This window comes from Pseudorca crassidens, chromosome 11, assembly GCF_039906515.1.
Source record: "Pseudorca crassidens isolate mPseCra1 chromosome 11, mPseCra1.hap1, whole genome shotgun sequence".
NCBI classification, from domain to species: Eukaryota; Metazoa; Chordata; class Mammalia; order Artiodactyla; family Delphinidae; genus Pseudorca; species Pseudorca crassidens.
Window position 1 is genome coordinate 1,057,300 of NC_090306.1, and position 21,552 is coordinate 1,078,851.

At 59.8% G+C, this 21,552-nt stretch overlaps 1 protein-coding gene across 21 annotated transcripts in view; it reads right to left on the reverse strand.

Annotated features, from left to right (window-relative positions):
- Positions 1-1,228: 1,228 nt before the first annotated feature.
- The window catches only part of CACNA1C (calcium voltage-gated channel subunit alpha1 C), a 469,600-nt gene continuing 449,276 nt past the window's right edge, over positions 1,229-21,552 (reverse strand). For all 21 annotated transcript variants that reach the window (XM_067755986.1, XM_067755977.1, XM_067755985.1 and 18 more), the window contains 9 exons: positions 20,679-20,780; positions 18,504-18,631; positions 18,030-18,164; positions 15,862-16,220; positions 12,945-13,073; positions 11,056-11,162; positions 10,488-10,591; positions 8,775-9,104; positions 1,229-7,996 (listed from right to left, as the gene is read on the reverse strand). In XM_067755986.1, coding sequence (XP_067612087.1) covers positions 7,694-7,996; positions 8,775-9,104; positions 10,488-10,591; positions 11,056-11,162; positions 12,945-13,073; positions 15,862-16,220; positions 18,030-18,164; positions 18,504-18,631; positions 20,679-20,780 — 1,697 coding nt within the window. In that variant the 3' untranslated portion in view covers positions 1,229-7,693. The remainder of the gene's footprint in view (positions 7,997-8,774; positions 9,105-10,487; positions 10,592-11,055; positions 11,163-12,944; positions 13,074-15,861; positions 16,221-18,029; positions 18,165-18,503; positions 18,632-20,678; positions 20,781-21,552) is intronic.

The following is a 21,552-nucleotide window of genomic DNA, read 5'->3' on the forward strand; positions in this document are numbered from 1 at the left end:
AGAAAGGAGGAAGCGGGCAGAAGCAGACCTGAGGATGGGGAGGGGTTGGCCGGGCCTACACGCTGACCCAGAGAGCAGAGTAGCAGGGAGGCCGCCCATGCGTGAGGGCTGCTCGCGTGGTGACCACTCCCAGGGCGAAGCCTGGCTCCTTCCGTCCCACCTGAGGAAGCATTCAAAATGCAAGCAGAGCAGGTTCATCACAGGGCAAGTCTCCAGTCTGTTCCAGATGATTGAAAGCATCATTCTCAAACTTTGGCACTGCAGTCATTGCTGCTACCTAGTGACTCACAGCTGACTGTGACCCGAGGTCCCAGCTCCTGCTCTGGAAGCTGGACAAGTCGCCTCCACGCGTGTTCCTCTCCTTCGAGCCTGGACTCCAGAGCCCAGGGTCCAGGTTGGGGGGCAGGGTTGGGGCCGAGGGCGCTCCAGCAGAGGAGGAGGGAGGGCGGCAATGATTCGTAATTGCCGGAATGGACTCAGTCGTCCGCGGGGACGATCTCGTAACTGTATCCAACTAAGACGTTATTTCTGGGACAAGTTATTTTTACACAGTGGATTATTCTGAAAGGTTGTCTGAGTCTGTTTAATAATCAAAAAAAAAAAAAAAAGAAAACAACTTGCCTATTTGTAGCCTTCAAAGTATTATTATTATTATTTTTTAATATTTTGGCCGTGCCATGAGGCTTGCGGGGTCTTAGTTCCCTGACCTCGGACTGAACCTGTGCCCTCGGCAGTGAAAGCGCGGGGTTCTAACCACTGGGCCGCCAGGAAAGTCCCCAAAGTACTTTCACACACATGCTCTCATCCCCCGACTTCTCTCCCCTTCCTTCCCCCCTCCCTCTCCTTCATTCAAAACCAATTTTGTGCCTTTCCCGATTGTGGGGTGGGGGCAGCTCTTGTCTTCTGCGGGTCAACCATTTAATTTCTCCTATTGTCCCTTGTCAACCTTTGACCATTCTTCCGTTAACCTTTTCACTGGAAGGTCAACCTTTGACCATTTTTCTGTTAACCTTTGCACTGGAAGGAAGACCTGGGTGATGAGACGAGTTGCTGAAATGAGGTCAGAGACCATCCCCCGGGTCTGATTCCCCGGGGTCAGGTTCCCCGCGTTCCCCCGGCCGTCCTCCCCTTTGGAGGACGAGAGCGTCGTCTGAGAGTTAAAGGCGTTTCTGTGAGTCTAGGAAACGGGACGAGAAGGCGAGAGGGGTGACCCGACCGAACCAACGTAGACATTGTTAAGAAATTTATTTGCAATTCTTGTTTTTTGTTTTTTTTTGGTTTGTTTTTTAAATAACATCATTCCTTAGATAAAAATGCAATCTTACAGGAATATACATAGCGTCTCACACAGAGATGGCCCTGAAGCTCTTCTCGATTCCCTGGTCTTTCTCAAGGTGAGAAGGGACCCAGGCGAGGCCGCTGACTTGGGGTGATTTGATGATTACAAACTGTACAACAGTATTTACAACATGAGGCTGTGAAGCCGCAGGGCCCGGAGGGAGGTGTACGGGACGCAGGGGGTGGGGAAGGGATGGGTGCAGGGGCGATGGCGGTGGGGGCCCCGACCTCTGAGAACGAGCATGGTTCGGTGGGTCGGAGGATGAAGGGGGTCCGAGCCGGGACGAGAGGCGAGGCGGGTGGAGGGGCTGCGTCCGTACCTCCCGCACGGAAGACCTTGTCTTGGTAGCTCAGGGGCGTCAAAATAAAACAGGGAAATTGTGACAGCGACAGACACCCCGGAGCCTCACCAACCAACGGGGGGCCTGCCACCCTGATTCTTAGTGGACGTGTGTTTTCCACGGTGGTTCTTGCTGCTACACCACAGACTAGTCCAGACCTGCTTGTGCCTTGGACATCCCAGCCTCCAGAGCCAGACCTTATTCCCTCAAGGCTCTGGGAGAACAGTGGAGGGGGGCAGGCAGGGAGGTCGAGGCCCGACTCCGAGGGTGGGTGGGATGCCCTTGACCTGCAGGCAGTACGGGGCCTCGGCGTCGGGGTCCCCAGGGCCGCCTTCTGAAGGAGACCTTGGTGCTGGGTTGTTTCTTTAAAAACCGTCTACTCTTGAGTCCCAAGCTCTGTTTTTCCCTTTCAAGCCTCAGCATGGTGTCTCCACGGTGGGACATCCTGGGGGAGGGGGGTTTGGAACCCAGTGACCCGTCTAGGGACAGGGCCTCCCCTGCCCCCCGCTCTGGGCTTTGGGGCCCCGCAGGCCACGCCCTCAGGAGCCAGGGCAGCGGGTGGCGACCGAGGCCGGGCCCCCTTCTCCCTCGCGCCGGCCCACAAACCCAGGGGCACCAAGGGTGGCGGAGCGGGAGCCTCCGGGCCGCACCGTGACTAGGAGGCACGGTGCCCCCCTCCGTGTCTCCTACAGACATGGCCCTCCCCTGAAACAGGCAGCCTCTGACCCCAGAGCGGCTCAGATGTGAGCTCGGTGAAACGTTTTCTCACACACGAGTCCTCCCAGGTGGTGAATTGTTGTAAATGTCTGATTCACGTGGACTGAGTGTCACACTACCTTTCCAGGAGCCGCATCCAAGTCACACTACTTATTCTGAAACCTGGTGCCTGGAGGCCCCACAAAAGGGGAGGCACCTGCAGCACGGCAGCCCCAACCTGCAGGAGGCTGTGGGCTCGGCTGACGTGACAGCCAAACCCTTGTTCCGCCCTCTAGTCCCCATCTGGGCGTCCCTGATCTAGGGGAGAGAGGGGATGTCCACGGAGGGTCCCACCTCCGACTGCTCTCAGGGCTCAGCGATTTGCCCAGCTCAGCCTAACGGTACATTCCACATATTCCACTGCATCGCCAGTTCCCCTTCAGAGAGCCCACAGGGAGGCTGTTCTAAGACCCCAGGGAGCCTCAGGGCCTTCGCCACCCGCCTGCTGTGGACCAAGCCTCCTAAAATCATGGCAAGAAAAAATCTTGACTTTAAGAGTGGTGGTATTTTCTCCATGAAGAGAAATGATATTTAGTTCATAGAATTCAGTCCGGACGGCACATTTCCACCCGGGGGAGCACCGCTGCTTCTCTCTCCAGTCAGCACGCAGCCTTCTGAGAGGAGGACAGAGCCAGGCGTCTTGGTCCCAGCCCGGGGGCCAGCGCCTGCCCCATCAGGGCGCGTGCGCATGCGCGTGTGCATGAGCACGTGTCGGCGTGCGCGCGTGTGGGGTGCGGGTCTCTCCCCAGCGATGCGGAACCCTGGCAGAAACGCATTTACCTGATGGTTTGCTGCCTGGCCTCACAAAGCAGGGTCTCGTTGGAAACAAAAATAAATAAATAAATAAAGTTAAGACCAGAAATGGCTTCACAAAGAAACTATGTTAGAATCTGCTCACAGGCCCGCTCTCACTGAACCGGGGGAAGAGGGAAAACGGAGGGCTGGGGAAAGGGAGGGAGGCCCACCCCGATGCGGGCGCAGCTGCCAGGAGAGCTGGGCGCTGGCTTCCTGTGGTGACCTCGGGGTATCCCCCCAGCCCGCCTGTCGTCCCACTGGAGCCCGTGGCCCACACGCGGGAGGAGTGTCCGCAGAGACGGGGACAGGGTGGCAGACACCCCTACCGGCCAGAGACAACGGCTTGGCTGGGAAAACAGCACCAGAGCACTTTCATTTTTCTCTTCTTCTACGGTCGATCTTGAGGCCTCTGCCTCTCCGCTGTCCCGGCCACAGCGGGCAGTCACACCGGACACTTCCTTCCACAAAACGGGAGCAGACACAGGGGGTCAAAACATGCCCCCTTTTGCCCCAGTTTCCCTTCGGTTCAGTGCTGGCACTTTCCACAGACCAGAGCCTGGTCTTGAAGAAAACAGACCTGGCCTGGGCTCTGGTTCGACTGACCAGCGGCTTAGAGGGTCGACACCAGGTCGCCCGGCCCTTGGCCTCTTGGACAGCGACACGCCCGTCCTTCCAGGTCTCGCTGGGGGCGGAGCTGCCACCCCCGTGCCTAGCAATGCCTGTGACGATGGTCTGACGAGGCTGCAGGCCTCAACCACGCGGCCTCCTCCCTGTGCTGCTCTAAGTTCCGCTCCGTTGCTTGGCCTATGGGGTGGGGGACACATACTCTCAACTGGCCCCTGGAAAGCAGCCCTCACCCCCTCGATGACCTCCAAGCTCCTCCCTTTCAGGGGCTCTTCTTCCTCAGAAAGACATGACATTGGCCTTGGAGGGTGCCTCAGCTAACTGACGGGGAGACGGTGTGGCGGGAGGACGGCCGGCAGGAAGTGACAGGCAGCTCGGGACGAGGCCCCGCAGCTCGGAAGCCGCGGCGTGGAGGAGGATAAAGACGGGTAAGGCAGAGCCTTGGGTCCCAGTCAGACTGAGAAGATGAGGGAAGAGACTGGACGAAGAGCTTCTGAAGCAAAGCAGAGAAAAATTCACGGATCAAGCCAAAATCTGGGGGAAATGTCTGCATCTTAGCCCAAGACCCAATAGAACCTTCTAGGAGGGGGGTGGAAAGGAAACAGCTGGGGATCAAGTCAAGCACGTGAGTAACTGTAAGATTAAGATGGAAACAAGAGGCTGGCCCCTCAGGGGACAAACACAGACCAGCTCCACCAAACCCTGAGCCTAAACTCCTCAAGTCCTTCAGGTCCTTGGCCATCATGGCTTTTCTCCTGCCGCTCAAGGGCTTCAGAAGACACAACAGCTCTGCTTTCCAGGGTCGTGGGAAGATTCTGTTCTGGGTGCAGAGGCGGAGACCACGCCACAGATGAGGCTTGGGAGGATGGGTGCCGCGTGTCCGTCCCACCCTCGCTGGTCCTGTGCTCTGGCCCGGGAAGACCCCCCGCCCCTGGATGGGTCTTCCCGACAGAGACAGAGCTGACGGCAAAGGAGAAGCACGCCTGCGGTGCGCGCGGTGATGGGGGGATGTGCTTGGCGGAGCCCTGGGAGTAGCTGTCATAAGCCCAGCACAAGCCGGTCGCTGAGATTCAGTGACACAGACGAAAAGCCCAGAAGGAAAACAGAAGACAGCACAAGAAGGCCGAGTGTGTGCCGGCGTGTGTGAGGTCAGCTAAGAGTCCACGGCTCTAGCCAGGGGCCAAACGCACAGCAAGAGCTGGGGGTCAACCCCAAAGGGCTCCGCTCTCCATCAGAACTGAGACCCTAGCAGCCGCGGCAGACATTCAGGGCAACGGGACAAGGGACCTGAACGTAACTCCTACAAGACCTCAATGGCACCGAGAAGGAGCCCAGAGACTGGAAGGGCTGGGCTTGGAGGAATAGGGAGCAGCCCTTGTACGTGTTCACCTCGGGGTGTGCGCATCCGTCCACCACAGGAAAGCTCATCTTCACGGAGCAGCGGGCGCTGCCCGGCTTTGACTTCTAAGTTGCTCATGTAAGTCAGCGCCGAGAAGGGCTGAGCGAGCCCGGGGCTGGAAGAGACTCAACGGGGAAGGTCTGGATGAACAGCTGGGTCCTGCTTCCCCCAAATCAGTCACTGTTGGAACCTGTTTGAAGGATGTAGCACCCGGGTGATGTCCAGGTGGGTGCAGGGGCAGAGAGACGCCCCCACAATGCCTCCGGCCCTGCCCTCACCACGAGTTCCCCACGCACCGCCCGCCCCCGGTCCTTGTCCCTCCGTGGCTGCCGTACTGCGCGGGGTGGGCTGGAGGACATCCTGTTCCAGAATGAGTGAAAGATGGAGAAGCGAGCAGGACGGACTTGGCTTTGGACGGACGGGATGCACCTGCTGCCTGGCCCCTGCTGTCGGCTGAAGACCCCCTCCCCTCCCCCCTCCCGGTCAGTGGGCACTTCCCTAAGGAACGCTCGTGCCAGGGCGGGGGGTGGTGAAGGGTAAGGTCAGCCACCTTTCCCAGGGGGGACCCGGTGACGAAAGAGGCGGCTTAGGGTGCCTCGCGGCCCCTCACAGTGCAGGGCTCTCCCCGGAGAAATTCCAACTCTGAAAACCAGGGCAGAGCAGACAGAGGGACGCGGGAAAAAGACGGGTCCTGATCTCTCAAAGCAAGACACAGATGCACCTATTACCCCGTCTGGGGAAAACTGAGGGAAATGGAAGAGAACACAAGATATGCAAAACAGTGATGCCCAAGCTTGCATCGGGACCCACACGGGTAGTGCCGGCACTTGTCACACAAATGACAAGAAAAGCTGTCCCCCTTTTCCCCAGCCACACGTAGAAAAGCACTTAAGAGCTCAAAGGTGAAGCTTGTCACACTCCAAATACAAAATGATTTACTTACATGCAGCAAATATACAAGAAGTGAATCCAAAAACAAACTTAATTCATTATATTCGCCTGGCACAACTGCAATTCAGTTTTAAAAAAATATTTGTAAAATACTGAGACTGACCTGAATTCAAGTATAACGGTCTCTTCAGCAGAAACACCCTCAATGCAGTGAAACGTTCGACGGAACAAATCGAAGCAAAACGCCTTCTGTGTTTCCCCCGTAAATTTCTGTGTGGTTTTTCAAACACGGTTTTAATGCCAACACAACTCACAACTGTGTTTTTAAAATGAATATTATTGCATTGTTTTTGCATATCTTGTGGGACAGAAAATGCAGTTACTGATTCCCGTTTCAGAAGCAGAGACAGTGGTTTGCTTTTGCTTTCAAACGGCCCCAGATTGACAGCTCCCCACCCTTACGCCCCAAGGGGAACTGCGGGCGGACTGGCGGCCCGGGCGTGGCGTGGCTGCACTCAGCCCGCGCCCGCACACACACCCCACCGTACACACGGCACACACACTCGCAGAGACCCGTGCTGCTTCCTCTCTCGGGCACGTGCTACTACACACATTTGTGCAAGATCCTACCAAGTGCATTGCTGATCACCTTTAAGTTATGAAACCAAACCGAAGAAATCTTGTCACTACCTAAGGAAATGATAACGAACTATCGGGCGTACACCACGGCCGGTAAAACTCTCCCACGGCGGCTCTGTTGAGTCCTCCGTAGAAAAGGAAACCACGACCGTTAAATAATACAACAAAACTGAACCCGATTTACATTTGCAAAAGTGAAAACGGTAAGGTGGGTGGCTGCAAAACTTTGTAAACACTCTTCTCCCTCCCTCCCCCTGGGAAAACAAAAGTATAAAAAAACAAAACCCCCCAAATGAAAACTGCAACATGCTGTGAAGAAAAATGTCAAATCCCCAAACGAAAGAGCGCTGGACAGACGCTAAGCACCACCGGTCCTGTCCCGGCGGGCGTGCGCGCTCCCCCGGCGCCGACGGTGCGGCGTGGCTGTGACCGTGGCCGGGTGGGAAGGGGGTCCAGACGCGGGTGGCGCAGGGGGCGTGGCCAGCCTGGAGCTGCAGCGCCCTCCCCTCCCCAGGGCCTGGCCGGGGCCTCCTTCCTGCCGTGAAGGCACAGGGCCCTGGCTCTATGGGGACAGTGAGGCGCGTACAGAATATGTGCAAACGAGTTCTTGACAAGCAGAGTTGAAAGACACCCGTTTGGCGTAGGGTCCTTTGGGTGAGGGCTGAGGGAGCCGAGGCGGCCGCGGGGGGTGGGGGGCCCTCCCTGGTGCCCGCGCCCTCCCCCCACCGCTCCCCGCCGGACACGGACCGCGGCTGCTTCTCTCCTGGCCGCCGACTCGGTCTTGTCCCTACGAAATGAATGAAGACGCTGTTCCGGTTAACTCCAGGTCACGAGAACAGTGAGGCACTTCTGAAACGGACCCATTAGGAACATGGAGACAAATAAAAACCCGGCATCTCCGGCCCGGCTGCTACAGGCTGCTGGCGAAGGCCCTGCTGTCCCGGGGCTCCTCTCCGCCCTGGCGGGGCTCGGGGCTGGGCGCCCAGGCCGCGTCCTCCGCGCCCCCCTCTCGGTCTGGCCCCGGGTCCCTGCAGTGTGCACACGGGAGCAGGGTACCGTTGGGGCTCTGCCGGGCGCCCCCGCTGAGGATGTTGTCGGCCGCGCTCTCCATCTCCTCGATGGTCATGTCGCAGGCGTCGGCCAGCTCCTGGGTGGTGGCCTTGAGGAACCTGGGATCCTGAGCAAACTGCCCCAGTCCTTCTGAGATCAAGACCTGGGGGAGAGGGGGCCGGGACGGCGTTACTCCTGAGCCCGGCTCTTCCCTTTGGGGCTGGCGCAGGGGCTTCCGACTGGTCACTTCGGGAGGAGAGTGTGTGTACACGCGTGCGTGTACTCGTGTGTGTGCGCATCATGTGAGTACACGTGTGTGTGCTTGCGCACCGGGCAGGAGTGGGACGGAGCACCCCTGCGGGCATTAGGGGCGTGCGGGCCAGAGGAGAGACGGCGGGGCAGGGGCACTGTCCTCAAACCCAGGCAACCTGGGCGCACGGAGGCCACAGGGGCCCTGGTCCTTCCCTCCCACCCACCCGGCGCCCCAGGACGCCCACGTGACTCCTTCCAGGAGTCTTCACTCTCCTCTGGTGACACTTGGCCCAGTGCCACTGGCTGCGTTTCTGGGGGTGAGGATCCCGGGGATGATGCGTGTGTGTGTGTGTGTGTGTGCACGCGTGTATGTGCAGGACACACCCAGCCCCTGCCCGCTCTGTCCCGAAGCGTCTGCCCCCTTCCTGGAGGCCTCGGGGAGCAGCAGGTGAGCCTGGAATACACCCCAGCCCCCGCCCGCGGCTCCCACCTCACGTGCCCTCACAGCCCCCCGCATGGCTCCCCTGCTCCCCGGCCAGTGTGACCTCCCTTCCTCGGCCGGGCTGGGCGCTCACGTGGACTTGAGACCTGACTGAGGGTCTTTCTGGCCAGGACACTTGACACCCCACAGGGCCCCTCCATTCTGCCCGTGGGGCCCCTGCCCGGCCCGTGTAGCTCGGCCTACTCACCGCCTCCACCAGGCTGCTGGCGCTGCCGTGGAAGGGCCGGCCCTGGGGCCCTGCCGGGCTGGGCACAGTGAGGGACACGGGCCGGGCCCTCCGGATGCCGCCGCTGGCCCCGCAGGGCGTGGGCTCCCCGGCCCAGGGGCCGCAGTGGACGGATGGGAAGCTGCTGGTGAGCTTGTCGCTGGACTCGGCCCCCTCCAGCCGCAGGGTGGGCACAGGCCGCAGGGGCCAGGCCGGGCCAGGCGTGGCAGGGGGCGTTGCATGCGGCGGGGGGAGGGCGTCAGGGGGATGGCTTCTCTGCAGGAGGGGGCTCAGGCCCGCCACCGCCAGCGCCTGTGGACATGACACGAGAGTGCGGGTCAGGGGGCCTCAGCCGTGTCCCACTGCCCGATGCTCGCACCCTCTCGGTCAGGCACCCGGACCTGGAGCCGGTCTCAACCGCCCTAAATAGACTCTGTGACCGTCAGTCTGCAGGGACCTTTCTCCTCTAAGCTCAGAAAGCCACGGACCAGTGGGATCCAGGTCACCTGCTCTCTAGCCCTGGCCCCGTCCCCCGTGAGCCACGGATCCTCTCCACCTGCTCTGACGTGATGGGTCCGAGGAAGCAACACTGCCCGGTGGGGAGGCTCAGCCCGAGGGGCAGGGGGGGGGACGTGGCCGCAAGGGTCAGAGGGCAGCTCAGAAGCATAGGGGGAGGCTGTAAATCGAGGGAGGTTTTCCTTCACGATAAGCAGAGACGGGTGAAATCAGCTTCTAGACATCCCTCAGAGAAGCGCGCGCGTCCCCCAGGCTGCTGCCTCCCTGCCCACTGCTCTCAAGGGCCCCCAGTCTGGGGTCCCGGGTCCCTGGGCAACTGAGGGAAGCGTAAGGCTCTGCTCGACGTTCCAGAAAGCCCTGTGGAGACCACGCGTATGCGTGCGCTGGCACACAGGCCGAGCAAAATCGTGTACTTCCTCGAGCAGAAATACCATCGCCCTGGCAGAGCCATGCTGGCTGCCTTAGGCCGACTGTAAGCTGTGATTGGCACTGAATGCCTCTGGGGATAAAAAAGTCATTTAAAGCAGAGGCCCGTGGTAAGGGCATGTGTAATCACAGAGGGAAGAAGGTGGGAGAATCTAGTTCAGCCCCCAATTGTTTAGCTGTTGGAAATGTCCATCAGTTCTAGGGTCCTAAGAGCAGCTTGGTGCTGGGGACTTGGATCTCGCCATCTTTTGGCATCACCCAGGCCAAGAGCCGGTTCAACTGCTGAATCTGCCCGGACCCGCCTTCCTGACATCATCCCTGTCCCTGACCACCTGCTGGAACACTCGCTGGTCATCTCCATATTCCAGTGCGTGGATTTTTGTGGAGCTCAATGTCCAGGTGTCTTATGGCTCCAGGTGTGGCCGCACCTGCCTGTCGTGTAGCCATGTCTGGGGAGGGAACATCTGGCCACTGGGAGGAGAATGCTCAGGCCGACCCGGAGCAGCTGGTCCTTCCAGCCTCCAGAGGGGCTCCTGCTGTCCAGGAGGACCTCCCGGGTCTCCCGCCCGGGAGAGCACGGTCCTCGTGTGGGAAGAGCCCCCTCACCGGGGGCTGTTAGGGCCAGGGGTGGGGACACAGCCGTGGTCTGGACAGGAAGGCTGATGGGCGTCTGGGGGGGTTGGTGCACGACCATCACGGGGTTGTCTAGCCTGCTAGGTGGTGGCCTGTGGCCTGTCCCAAAGTGGGGGCTACCTGATGGTGAACGAGATGCAGAGGCAGAACTGTCTTCTGAGTGATGTCTCCCCCTGGATTCTTCTGTCGCTTCAGACACTCAAGGTGGAAGGAGGCCCTTCGACCTGTGGAGCAAGTGATGGGTCAGCACAGAAGATGACACGGGGGACTTCCCTGGTGGCGCAGTGGATAAGACTCTGTGGTCCCAATACAAGGGGCCCAGGTTCGATCCCTGGTCAGGGAACTAGATCCCACATGCATGCCACAACTAAGGAGCCTGCATGCTGCAATTAAGGAGCCGGTGAGCCACAATTAAGACCCGGCACAACCAAATAAATAAATATTAAAAAAAAAAAGAGAGAGAAGAAGATGACACGGCCCCGACGGCTCACACCAAGGGAGGGGCAAGGATGCCCCCTCCCCCCGCCCTGGGCCCCTCACTGAGGTGCTGCATTAGCACACGTCCAGCCCGGGTCCAGCCCAACCGTGGGCCACTTGAGCCCCACGAGATGACGTTCCTCAGTCACCCCTGTGTGCCTGGCCACCGTCACGGGGGGGGGGCACCGTCAGAGAGAGGGTCTGAGGTTACCTAGGGAGGCAGAGCGCAGGAAGCCCCTCTTCGGAGAGAGATGGATGTCTCTCCTGTCCTCCTCGGGGGGCGCCAGCTGCCGATTCTCATCGTCCTGGTAGGAGAGCCTGGAGCAGAGGACACTGGGCACTGTAACCTCCGGGCAGCCTGCTTTTTCCCTAGTGAGGGGACCCCCACTCTGTGCTCTCTAAAGGCCGTGCTCTCTGCTGTCACAGATGTTCCTGCGACTCCTTCCGCCTGTGCCCCGTGTGTCCTCCTGCACTTGTGATTCGAGGCAGGGGGACCACCGCTGCTGAGAAAGCTGGAAACAAATTCTGGGCCTGCAGCTCCTCTCTGCACTGGCGTGCTCACAGGCGGATGCTGTCTACCACGGCCACTCCCAGCGCGAGACCACGCTTGTGCCCCTCACTCTCCGGGCCTGCCCACCCTTGGTCAGCAAGAGCGCGCACGTGCGGTCATCGGTGAGGGGCAGCTGCGGGCCCTTGGGGGTGTCCAGTGAGTCAACAGCTCCTGGGCCTTCTAACGGGGACTCAGTGAGAAACGGCTCCTCCTGGCCCAGGGCACACGACAGACGTGCCCAAGGGCCGGACTCGGGTCCACGATTACCTTCCCTGAATCCGCTGCACCCGAGAGCCTCTGTTCTACCTTGGCCTGGGCTGTTTCACTGAAAACAGACATTGTAGTCCCTAAGTTGATTTTGCAACCCCTAGTGGAGCCGTCTGCACCCCAGACGCCCGCTTGTGTTCTAAGCCCTTCGTGTCACAGACGAGGCCACCGCCTGTGCCTGGTGTGACTCCACGTGCTTTGAGGACAGAGCCTGTGCTCCTGGTGTGTTGTCTGCAAGCGTTTGCAGACATGCAGGGAGGGTTCTGGACGAAAGCCACCGTGCTTGTCTGTCACGTTCAGCTTGGTCACCCTCCCTGTTACATTTTCTTCGTATCCAGACCGTAACCACTCTTGAAGCCCCAGCTTCTGTGTGACCTCGTGCCTGGTGCCTCTCTCCGACCTTGACCTTCTCTGAGCGTCTGTACTCTCGCTGTTTGCACCACTCTGTGAGCAGCTACTGAGGAAATCTTTATTTTCCTCCTCTGAGATCCTCTTAGCTCCTGAACCAGCCTGTGGCCTCCCTTGGGTGCCGAGGCCGGTTCGTCCACCATCTAGCAGAGGGCCTGCAAGTACCAAGCACACACCAAGAGCCTAGACGGTGGGAACAGATGCTCTTCTTGCCTTCTCGGGTATGTGGCCGTGTGTTAATCTGCATCCTCTGAACAGCGGAAGCTGAAGGGCCTGGTCCTTCCTTGTGATAAAGTGTTCCTCTCAGGAAATCTTCTAACACAGGGTCAACTTTGTGAATGCAACTCACAGTCACAAATACATTTTATGGGACTTGGCGACAAATGCTTCACAAAGTAATACTACCTTTGTGACTTCGAATATGCTATTTCCTATTGTCCTTTTCTAGCCTATTCTATGCTATTCTGTGCTATGATTTCTTTTAATAGTGTTGATTGTAACCGACTAAGCAAATGTCACAGCTTCCTAATGGGTCTGGAGCTGCAGTTTAAAAACCCTTCTCTTAAAAAATTCCCGCTGCGATGGAAATCTCAGCTACGGCTGACAACAGCGCCCTCTGCTGGCAGCTTTATTATAGGCAGTTTCACGAATATTTAATTGTCAATATGTACACGTGTCAAGAAAGCCTAGGAAACAACGTTTAGCAGTTTTCCTGAAAACATCGTGTCATGAGGAAGCGCCAAGCCAACGAGGGGACCGTGTGTATGAGGGTGGGGGGCTTCCTCTGCTTTGCTGCTGTCAGAGGAGGATTCCAGGGACCCGCCCGTCACCCCCTCCCCTCCCCTTCTCGGGCAGCCGGAGAGGGCAAAGCTCACATCTCCGTGCAGATCAGGCTGGGTTCGCTGCCGTACTCGGCGTCCTCATCCATCCTCAGGCCACAGGTCTCATCCCGAGGGGCCTCGTCCTGACACACCATGGCTATCAGGCTGTCCCGGGAGGGGCACCTAAAGTGTCCGGGGTAGAGACGAAAGTCAGCAACCGCCACCCCTCCCCTCCCCCAGGCAGGGGACGCATCACACACACTCACACAGACACAGACACACAGACACAGACACACAGACACACACACACACAGATACACACACATACACACAGACACACACACACACACATACACATACACACACACAGAGACACACACACACACAGACACACACACACAGACACACACAGACACACACACAGACACACACACACAGACACACACACACAGACACAGACACACAGACACACACAGACACACACACACAGACACACACACACAAATACACACACACACAGACACACACATCCACACACACACAGACACACACAGACACAGACACACAGACACACACACACACAGAGACACACACACACATACACACACAGACACACAGACACACACACATACACACACAGACACACACACAAATACACATACATACACACACATACACACACATACACACACACACATACACACACGTACACACACAGACACACACACATACACACACACACAGACACACATACACATACACACAGACACACACACACATACACACACACACTCACACACACACAGATACACACACACGCGCGCGGCCACCGATGGAGCCGAGAAGTGTTACCATAAGGGTTCCATGGGGGGGAGGGGCCTCCGGGTTAGCATCCTAGGGGATCTGATTCTGACCCGGTTCAGTTACTCTCTGGGGTAAGTCATGTAGCCCACCCATGACTAGTGTCCCCACCAGTAACACCGTCTGCCTGCCCGGCTCAGGGCCGGCCGCACTATTCGGGAGGGGCGGGGGACCAGCGAGGGGCTGGTCCCCTCCCTGTACTGCAGACAGCCGGGCCTGTGGGCATTTGCTGGGCAGAGCTGAGGACTTCCCGGTGTCGTACGTGACACGCTTTTGATTTGGTGTTGACTCCTTAGAGCAAAGCACAGAGGAGAGGCCTCACAAAGGGGTTCGTCCTTCTGAGCAGTGGGGAGTGAGCCTGAGCCCCCGAGCCTGAGCCCTCCGAGCCTGAGCCCCCCGAGCCTGAGACCCCGAGCCTGAGCCCCCGAGCCTGAGCCCCCCGAGCCTGAGCCCCCGAGCCTGAGCCCCCCGAGCCTGAGCCCCCCGAGCCTGAGCCCCCGAGCCTGAGCCCCCCGAGCCTGAGCCCCCCGAGCCTGAGCGCCCGAGCCTGAGCCCCCCGAGCCTGAGCCCCCCGAGCCTGAGCCGCCGAGCCTGAGCGCCCGAGCCTGAGCGCCCCTGAGCCTGAGCCCCCGAGCTTGAGCGCCCGAGCCTGAGCCCCCGAGCCTGAGCCGCCGAGCCTGAGCCCCCGAGCCTGAGCCCCCAAGCCTGAGCCCCCGAGCCTGAGCCCCCCGAGCCTGAGCCCCCGAGCCTGAGCCCCCGAGCCTGAGCCCCCGAGCTGCAGACCTTCTATACCAGAACGTGCCTCAGACTGAGCTGCTCGCTCTCCAGGCCCTGGCCTGCTGCTCACTGGGTCACGTGGCCTTTCGCTCTGGCCTCTGGCCTCCCTTCCTGTCTGTCCTGCTCGGTGTCTCCCTCCACCTTTCTTCCTGTAGGTCCTGGGTGCTGGGGCCCACTTTATGCTCAGGCTCCCAGGGCCTCTGGGAGATATTCCAGCTTATCCTCTCAGATCTGAGTGCGGGGTCAGTGGCCAGCTTTGACCCTGCGCCTGTGAGCCACTCGGGGAGGGTCTGGGCGGATCTCTGGCGGAGGCCCTGACCGATGGTGCCCTGCCCCCGGTGACTGACACAGGAGATGCTGTGTGCTCTTGCTGGCGGGGGCTGGGGACGCCCCCCGCGGGCTGCCGTGTGCAGGACCTGAGGCCAGAGCTGGTGCCACCGCACTCAGCCGTGAGCTGCGATGGGTGGGGCACGGCCCGGGCTGGAACCTCGGCTAACGCGGGCGTGGCGAAGGGACGTGAACACCGGGAGGCCGGGAGCTGGCCTCTGGGATGAACGCAGCTCAGGACGCTTGTCCACGGATTTAGAAAAGATCACTTCTGGATCTGAGCTGGAGGGGAGGAAAGGAGGTCTGCCCCAGAAACGGGGCTGCTGGGGGCTGCTGTCCTGCTCGGAGGGGCAGCTCAGCTAAGGGTGAGGTGTTCAGATCCTCCCGGGCCTGGGAGCCTGGAGCTGCTGATATAAGTGAGGCACTTGCCGAGGCCCAGGGCATGGAAGAAGGCGCTGACCGCCCCAGCACATCATGGCAGTGGGTCCTGGGGCACCAGGGAGCAGCGGGTGGGAGAAAAGAAAGGGACAGGAGCCGGGAGACGTCAGGACTGCCAGGAATGATCCCACGTGGGGTCAGAGCAGGCAAGTACCCAGCGAAGGGCCTCCTGCCTCCAGAATGCCTCCTCCCGGGGACGAGAAGGGCACTAAGAAGACAGGGTGGGCCTGCCCCATCCCCTGGGGGCCCAAGGCCAGGTTTGGGCAGAGACTTGAGAAAGGCCCAGGGGACGGAGACGGTGGTGTCTCCAGGATGCAAACATCTCGGGCATCGGGGCCAGGGCCTCTCTGCTTCGGGGGAGAAAGCAGAGAAGGCCCCGTCCAGAGGCGCGCACCTCGGGACACCTGCCGGCCAGGTGTCACGGGGCCTCCCGAGCACGGCTGCAGGACCCGGGAGGCTGCGTTGGCCGCCCTCTGGCCGGGGTCTGGGCAGCCGCCTCCACCCCAGCTGGAGGGCTGAGGGGTCAAATGCTCCTCCCCAAGCCCCTCCCGTGCAACCCCTTGCTCACCTCTGGGAGCTGAGCCTCCACGACGCCCCCTGCACCTGGACAGCAGGAGACAAGGGGGGCCCACGGCCCTCCACGGTGCTGATGCTGACAGCACCGGGCTGGCCGGCAGGGCAGGGGCAGCGGCCCAGGGCGGTGTTGTTGGCGTTGTTGATGTTGGCGTTGGAACCCATGGACGAGTAGCTGCTGGGGGTGAAGGTGGAATCCACCAGTTTCTCGTGGGAGGGCGACTCCGCGTCCCCCTGGCTGGTGCCCGCCTTGCTGATGTGCAGAGGGCGCTGGGTGGTGAAGGTCTGGGGGAAGGTGCTCCGGCTGTCGCTGGGGTAGTAGCCCACGTGGTTGCCGAACAGGCCACCGGCCCTCTGCAGGTGAGACGGAGGGGTATGTGGGGGGTGGCCCGCCCACGGCCGCCTCTCCTTCTCCACCAGGAGCTCAGCCCCGCCGGGCAACACGCGGCCGAGTCTCAGGCGGAGACCTTTCGCTGCAGCAGGGGGGCATGTGGGGGCCGAGGGTGAAAACAGGGCCCGAAGGCTCTAATGGGGTTTAAATAAAGAATCCAACTGGCTCCCTGAGCTAGGAGCTACGCTGGCCAAACGGTTCTGAGAGTAAGAAGGGCTTAGTTACTACACCAATTACACTCTGGCCTCCTTTCCCCTGGGAGAGTCTTAGATTTCAAATCAGGAAGCAGTGTTTTCCCCCGATGTCCCCCCTTGCCCCGGGCAAGTGGGCAAGTAGCTACCTGCAAGGCTGGGGCTGTCTCCTGGGGTCACACTGACGCGCTAGTGTGTCCCCGAGGCCATTCAGTGACGGACATTTCACAGCGACAAGGAGGAGGGTGGTGAGGACAAGACAGCCTCAGGGTGGCGGGCTCCTCTCACCCCATGCTGCCACCGCCTGGGAGCCTGCTGGGGCCGGGAGGTGGGGTGAGAGGCCCTAGCGCAGTTCTGGGTGGTAGTGTCTCACTGCTATAGGATTTTTAGCCAAATACCTTGGGGATTCATGAAGAGAGCTGGGTGCAAGGGCCCCAGAATTCCAGTGGGCACTAGTTTTCACTGTTAAAACTGATGGCAGGGGCTCACCTGGTGGCGCAGTAGTTAGGAATCTGCCTGCCAGTGCAGGGGACACGGGTTCAAGCCCTGGTCCGGGAAGATCCCACATGTCGTGGAGCAACTAAGCCCATGCGCCCCAACTACTGAGCCTGCGCTCTAGAGCCCATGAGACACAACTACTGAGACTACGTGCCACAACTACTGAAGCCTGTGCGCCTAGAGCCCGTGCTCCGCAACGAGAGAAGCCACAGCAATGAAAAGCCCGTGCACTGCAGTGAAGAGCAGCTCCCACTCGCCGCAACTAGAGAAAGTCCGCGCGCAGCAACGAAGACCCAACGCAGCCAAAATAAATAAATTTATAAAATAGATAAAAAAATAAATTAAATAAATTTAAAAAAATATATAAAACTGACGGCAGCCTCGGTACCCAGGAGGGGAGAGAGGAGGCCGGAGGGGGCTTTGGGGCCTGGAGACCTCATGGTCTAAGTCAAGATTGCCACTGGCTTCCAGACCTCTGCTGCCTGATACCGCACATCTTCTGGTGTTTTCAAGAGAGGATAGAAGTCTAGATTTTTATTTGAATGTGCCAGATTTTCAAATGTTGACGAACGAAATAGGTCTGGGGATTCGACGTGGCACAAAGGCCAGCACTTTTGCAACGTGTAACGTAGAAACGTCTCCTAAAAAACATTTCCTTAGCAAAACAGCTCCCTCGCACCTTCTCCGAGGGCCAGTGATGCTCTGTGAGCTGCCGGCTTTGGGGAGCCCCGGCTTGGGAAGGACTACTAGGCTTGGATGAGGTGAAGGGCTGGGGGAGGGCTGGGGGAAGGGCTGGGGGAGGGCTGGGGGAGGGCTGGGGGGAGGGCTTGGGGGAAGGCTGGGGGAGGGCTGGGGGAGGGCTGGGGGGAGGGCTGGGGGAGGGCTTGGGGGAAGGCTGGGGGAGGGCTGGGGGGAGGGCTGGGGGAGGGCTTGGGGGAGGGCTTGGGGGAGGGCTGGGGGTGGGGAGCTGGGATCCTGCCGAAGACTCAGGGCTCCCTCCCTGGATTCAGGACGCCAGCCCACCCTTCTGCTCCAAACCCAGCTTTATGGAGGCGGAAGACTGCGGCCGGGGCACCCCCCTACCCTGAAGATGTCATCTTCCGAGGCCGCGGACACAGCCTCCTTCATGGCCTTGTCCAGCTCCTCCTCGGCGGTCAGGTCCCCGGAGATGGCCCGGCGGATCTCGGGCCCGAGGTCATGCAGGGTGCGCAGACCAGCCTGGAGCCCAGGGGGAGGATGCGTGAGGGCCCTGGTGCCCCACCTGCCACCCACCCGCCCCTGTGCCTCTCCCCGCAGCAGGCCAGCCTGCGGAGGTCCACAGGGCATGAAGGCATGTTGGGAGGGGCTGTTTCAGGGGTGTCAGCAGACCCCCCGGCCAACTCCCCGAGCTCTGCGGGCTGCGAGGCCACAGGAGGGGAGGGTCACCCCTGCAGCATCCCCCTTGGGGAAGCCTCAGGACCCTCAGGAAGGGACCCGCCTCCAGCCAGCCCGTGAGAGCCCCGGACCTGGCAGAGGCGAGAGGAGGGTGCCAGGCCCCCGGGGGGCGAGGGCCCTCACCTGCAGGGACAGGGCGTTCCTCTGGGGGGGCTTGCCCACCAGGCCCTGCTCTTTGCGCTTCTTGAATTTCCGGAAATACTCTTGGATCAGGAAAGTAGCGTAAAACTTGCCCACCGTGACCTCATCATCTGAGAGCAAAGGGAGGACAGGGTGAACAGGGCGTGAACAGGGGGGCTGGCCAGGCGTCAGGAACCTTTTGTCAGCGTCCACGCCTTCTTAAGTTTTCTCAATTAAATTTTTTGGAAGAGGCTCTCCATGCACGTGGTTCAAAAAGACAAAAATATACAAAAAGGTGTGTGTACAGTGAAGAGCCTCTCTCCCCACCTCCTATCAGATAACCTTTCTCTTTTGTTTCTTATTTTCCCAGAGATTCTTTATGCAAATGCTTCCTGCAAATAAGCAAATATATTCCTACCCTCTCTTTTTTTCACAGAAAAAGTAGCCTATTGTCAAACTTATTTCCCACCTTGCATTTTTTACTTAACTGACCTTGTTGATTAACTCTTTTAAGATTCTGAAGCTCCGGGTGCCCACTGATAATCGCCCAGTCCCCTAAGGGCTAGCGTTCTGCTTAAGGGTTGGTGGGAGGGGTTGGTGGGAGGGGCGCAGGCCCCCCATCTCGGTCGGGGCTTTCTAACCCCGCGGCTGGGCTGCTCCCCAAGTGACACAAGACAGAATCAGCCTCCGTCTTGGGGACGAAGTGGGTGGTGAGAAGCGAGTGGGGCCCCGAGGGGAGCAGTTCCTGCCCCACGAGGAGCCCCCCTGCCTCATCTTCTGGTTCTTGGGGGAAGATGGGGCGGAAGGCCTGGAGAAGGCTGCTGGGTTGCATCTGGGGGCTGTGATGGCTCCCCTGCTCCTAGCTGTCTCGTGAGAGTAGCCAAACCCACAGCTGCTTGCCTTCCGTCCGGACGGCAGGGGCCCCAGCCCCAAGTGGAGGGGATGCCTGAGCCCTGTCTGCCGTGAATCGGGGAAGACTGGCTCTGGTGGGAAGGGTGGCCCCCTTGGACCTGGGTCCTGAATCCACAGGGCTCTCACCACCAGCCTGGGGTCAGCTACTCAGCAGCTGAGAACCAGCTCCTAGAGCAGGCGTCACAGAACCGTGATGAGGATTAAGGGACGTGGTGCGTGTGACGCCAGGCCGCGTGGCGCCCATCCCCAGGCCTGCCTTCCTTTCGGGGGTGGGTCTCGTCAGGGGCAGCACCCCCTCTTAAGGAGTGTTTTGGGAACGTATGGGACTTTCTCAATGTCACTGCGATTGTCACCATGCTTTGGGGCTGCTGCTGGCGTGAACGACGTGGCTCTGGACGTGTCCTGAAAAGCACGGTGAATACTACCTTGGCACGCTGCCAAGGCCACGCCAGACGTCTGTGGGGGGACCTCCCGCTGTAACCACGTGAGCTAAGACCCTCACTCGGCTCCACGTGGGACCTGCACGGCTGTGATATTCCAGTTTCCCAGGAATATACCTGCTGTTTAAGTGGATGGAAGACCACTTTGTTTTGTTTCAAGCTGAGTAAGAAGGGTGCACATTTCAGAAAACTGTGTCCCTGACGGCATCGCTCCGTGAATGTGGTCCCCACGGGGCTGGACCGCGATCAGTCTGCACTTACCCCACGTGTGTGCCCAGAGCTGTCTCTACTTATTTAAAGACAGGCCATAAGCCCGTACTTACTTCAAAAAGACAAACGCAAAACGTCAACGATGTCAACACTGTTTGTTTCCTTTAAACACAAACTTATTCATAACAGTGGGTGCAGACGAGCCTTGGTCAGTTAACTAGAAATTCGGGCCCCTGAGCTGTCCCTGAGTATTTATTTATTGAAAAACATTTGATGATAACATATTTCACATTAAAGTGTTGTACCCATACTTTGGCAGCTGTATACGGAGGACGGTTGACAGAGTCGACAAACACTGCCCCGGGAGGAACAGGAAGGGGCGTCCCGGGGGGCTCCTTCTCCAGGACCCCATCATTCCTAGAGCACCCAGCCCGGCAGGTTATGGGGAAAGCTCCGCTTTGCAGAGTTTCCTTGAAGTTCTGCCAAACCTCCAGGCATCGGGGGGCCTAGCTCGGCCTCCTCTGTGACCTCAGGCTTGGACCAGGCTCCAGCCCGAAAGGGCAGGCCTCCCGCAGCCTGGACTCAGGACTCGCATAGCCCGGGGTGGGTGGCTCACCTCCCGCAGGCGGAACCACCTGGTCCAGCAGCTTCATGCTGGTCCGCTTCCAGATCTTCTTGATGATGGCCCGCAGCTCCTCGTTGGCCTGTTCCAGGTTCCCTGTGGGGAGGGAGACGCAAGGCCGACTGACCAGCTGCCCCTGGGGGCCTCCCGTGGGCTGGTCCTGCTGTGGGAGTGGTGGCCGCGGCCCGCGGGCTCTGCCTGCAATGGCTCTGGCCCGTCAGCCCCATCATCCTCCCCCCGGGGCTCCCGCTGTCCGCCTCCGTCCCCTCTTGGCCTCTCTCCCCTTCCTCCCTGCCTGCTGCTTGGTCGCCAGGGCAACCCTGCACCCACTCTGTGGCCCTCCTTCTCCTTGAGGGGGCCCCTGAGACTGCTGGAGCTGGATCGAGCTGGACGGCCACAGGGGCTCCCCCTGGGCCGCCAGGGAAGTGTGGGCGACTGGAAGGAAGTGTGGTCCCTCCGCAGACCCACGTGGGGCGTCCACGCTCGGGGGTCTCTGTGTCAAAGCCCTTTGCTGAGTCTCCTGCTGGGAGAAGGTGGCGAAACCTTGGCGTGGAAGCAGAAACCAGAAGACGAGGGTCCCGAGGTTGGGGGCTTCTCTGGGTCTCCTTTCTCCACTGGCAAAACAGGCTTAATTAGGTGCCTCTCTGTGCGCCTCTGGGATACTGGCCTTACAGCCCTGGGAGAGGAAAGCTGAGACCCGCAGCCGTAAGAGAGGACCGGGGGGCTGGGTCTAACACACCCCCAGCTCTCTCCCGCCACCACCAGGCACGCGCCCTGCATGGCCCCTGGAACCGTGAACTCGGGGCCTTACCCTGTGGTCGGGTTATGTTATACGGCGCATGTGCCGTAGGATGGGGAAGCTGTCCAG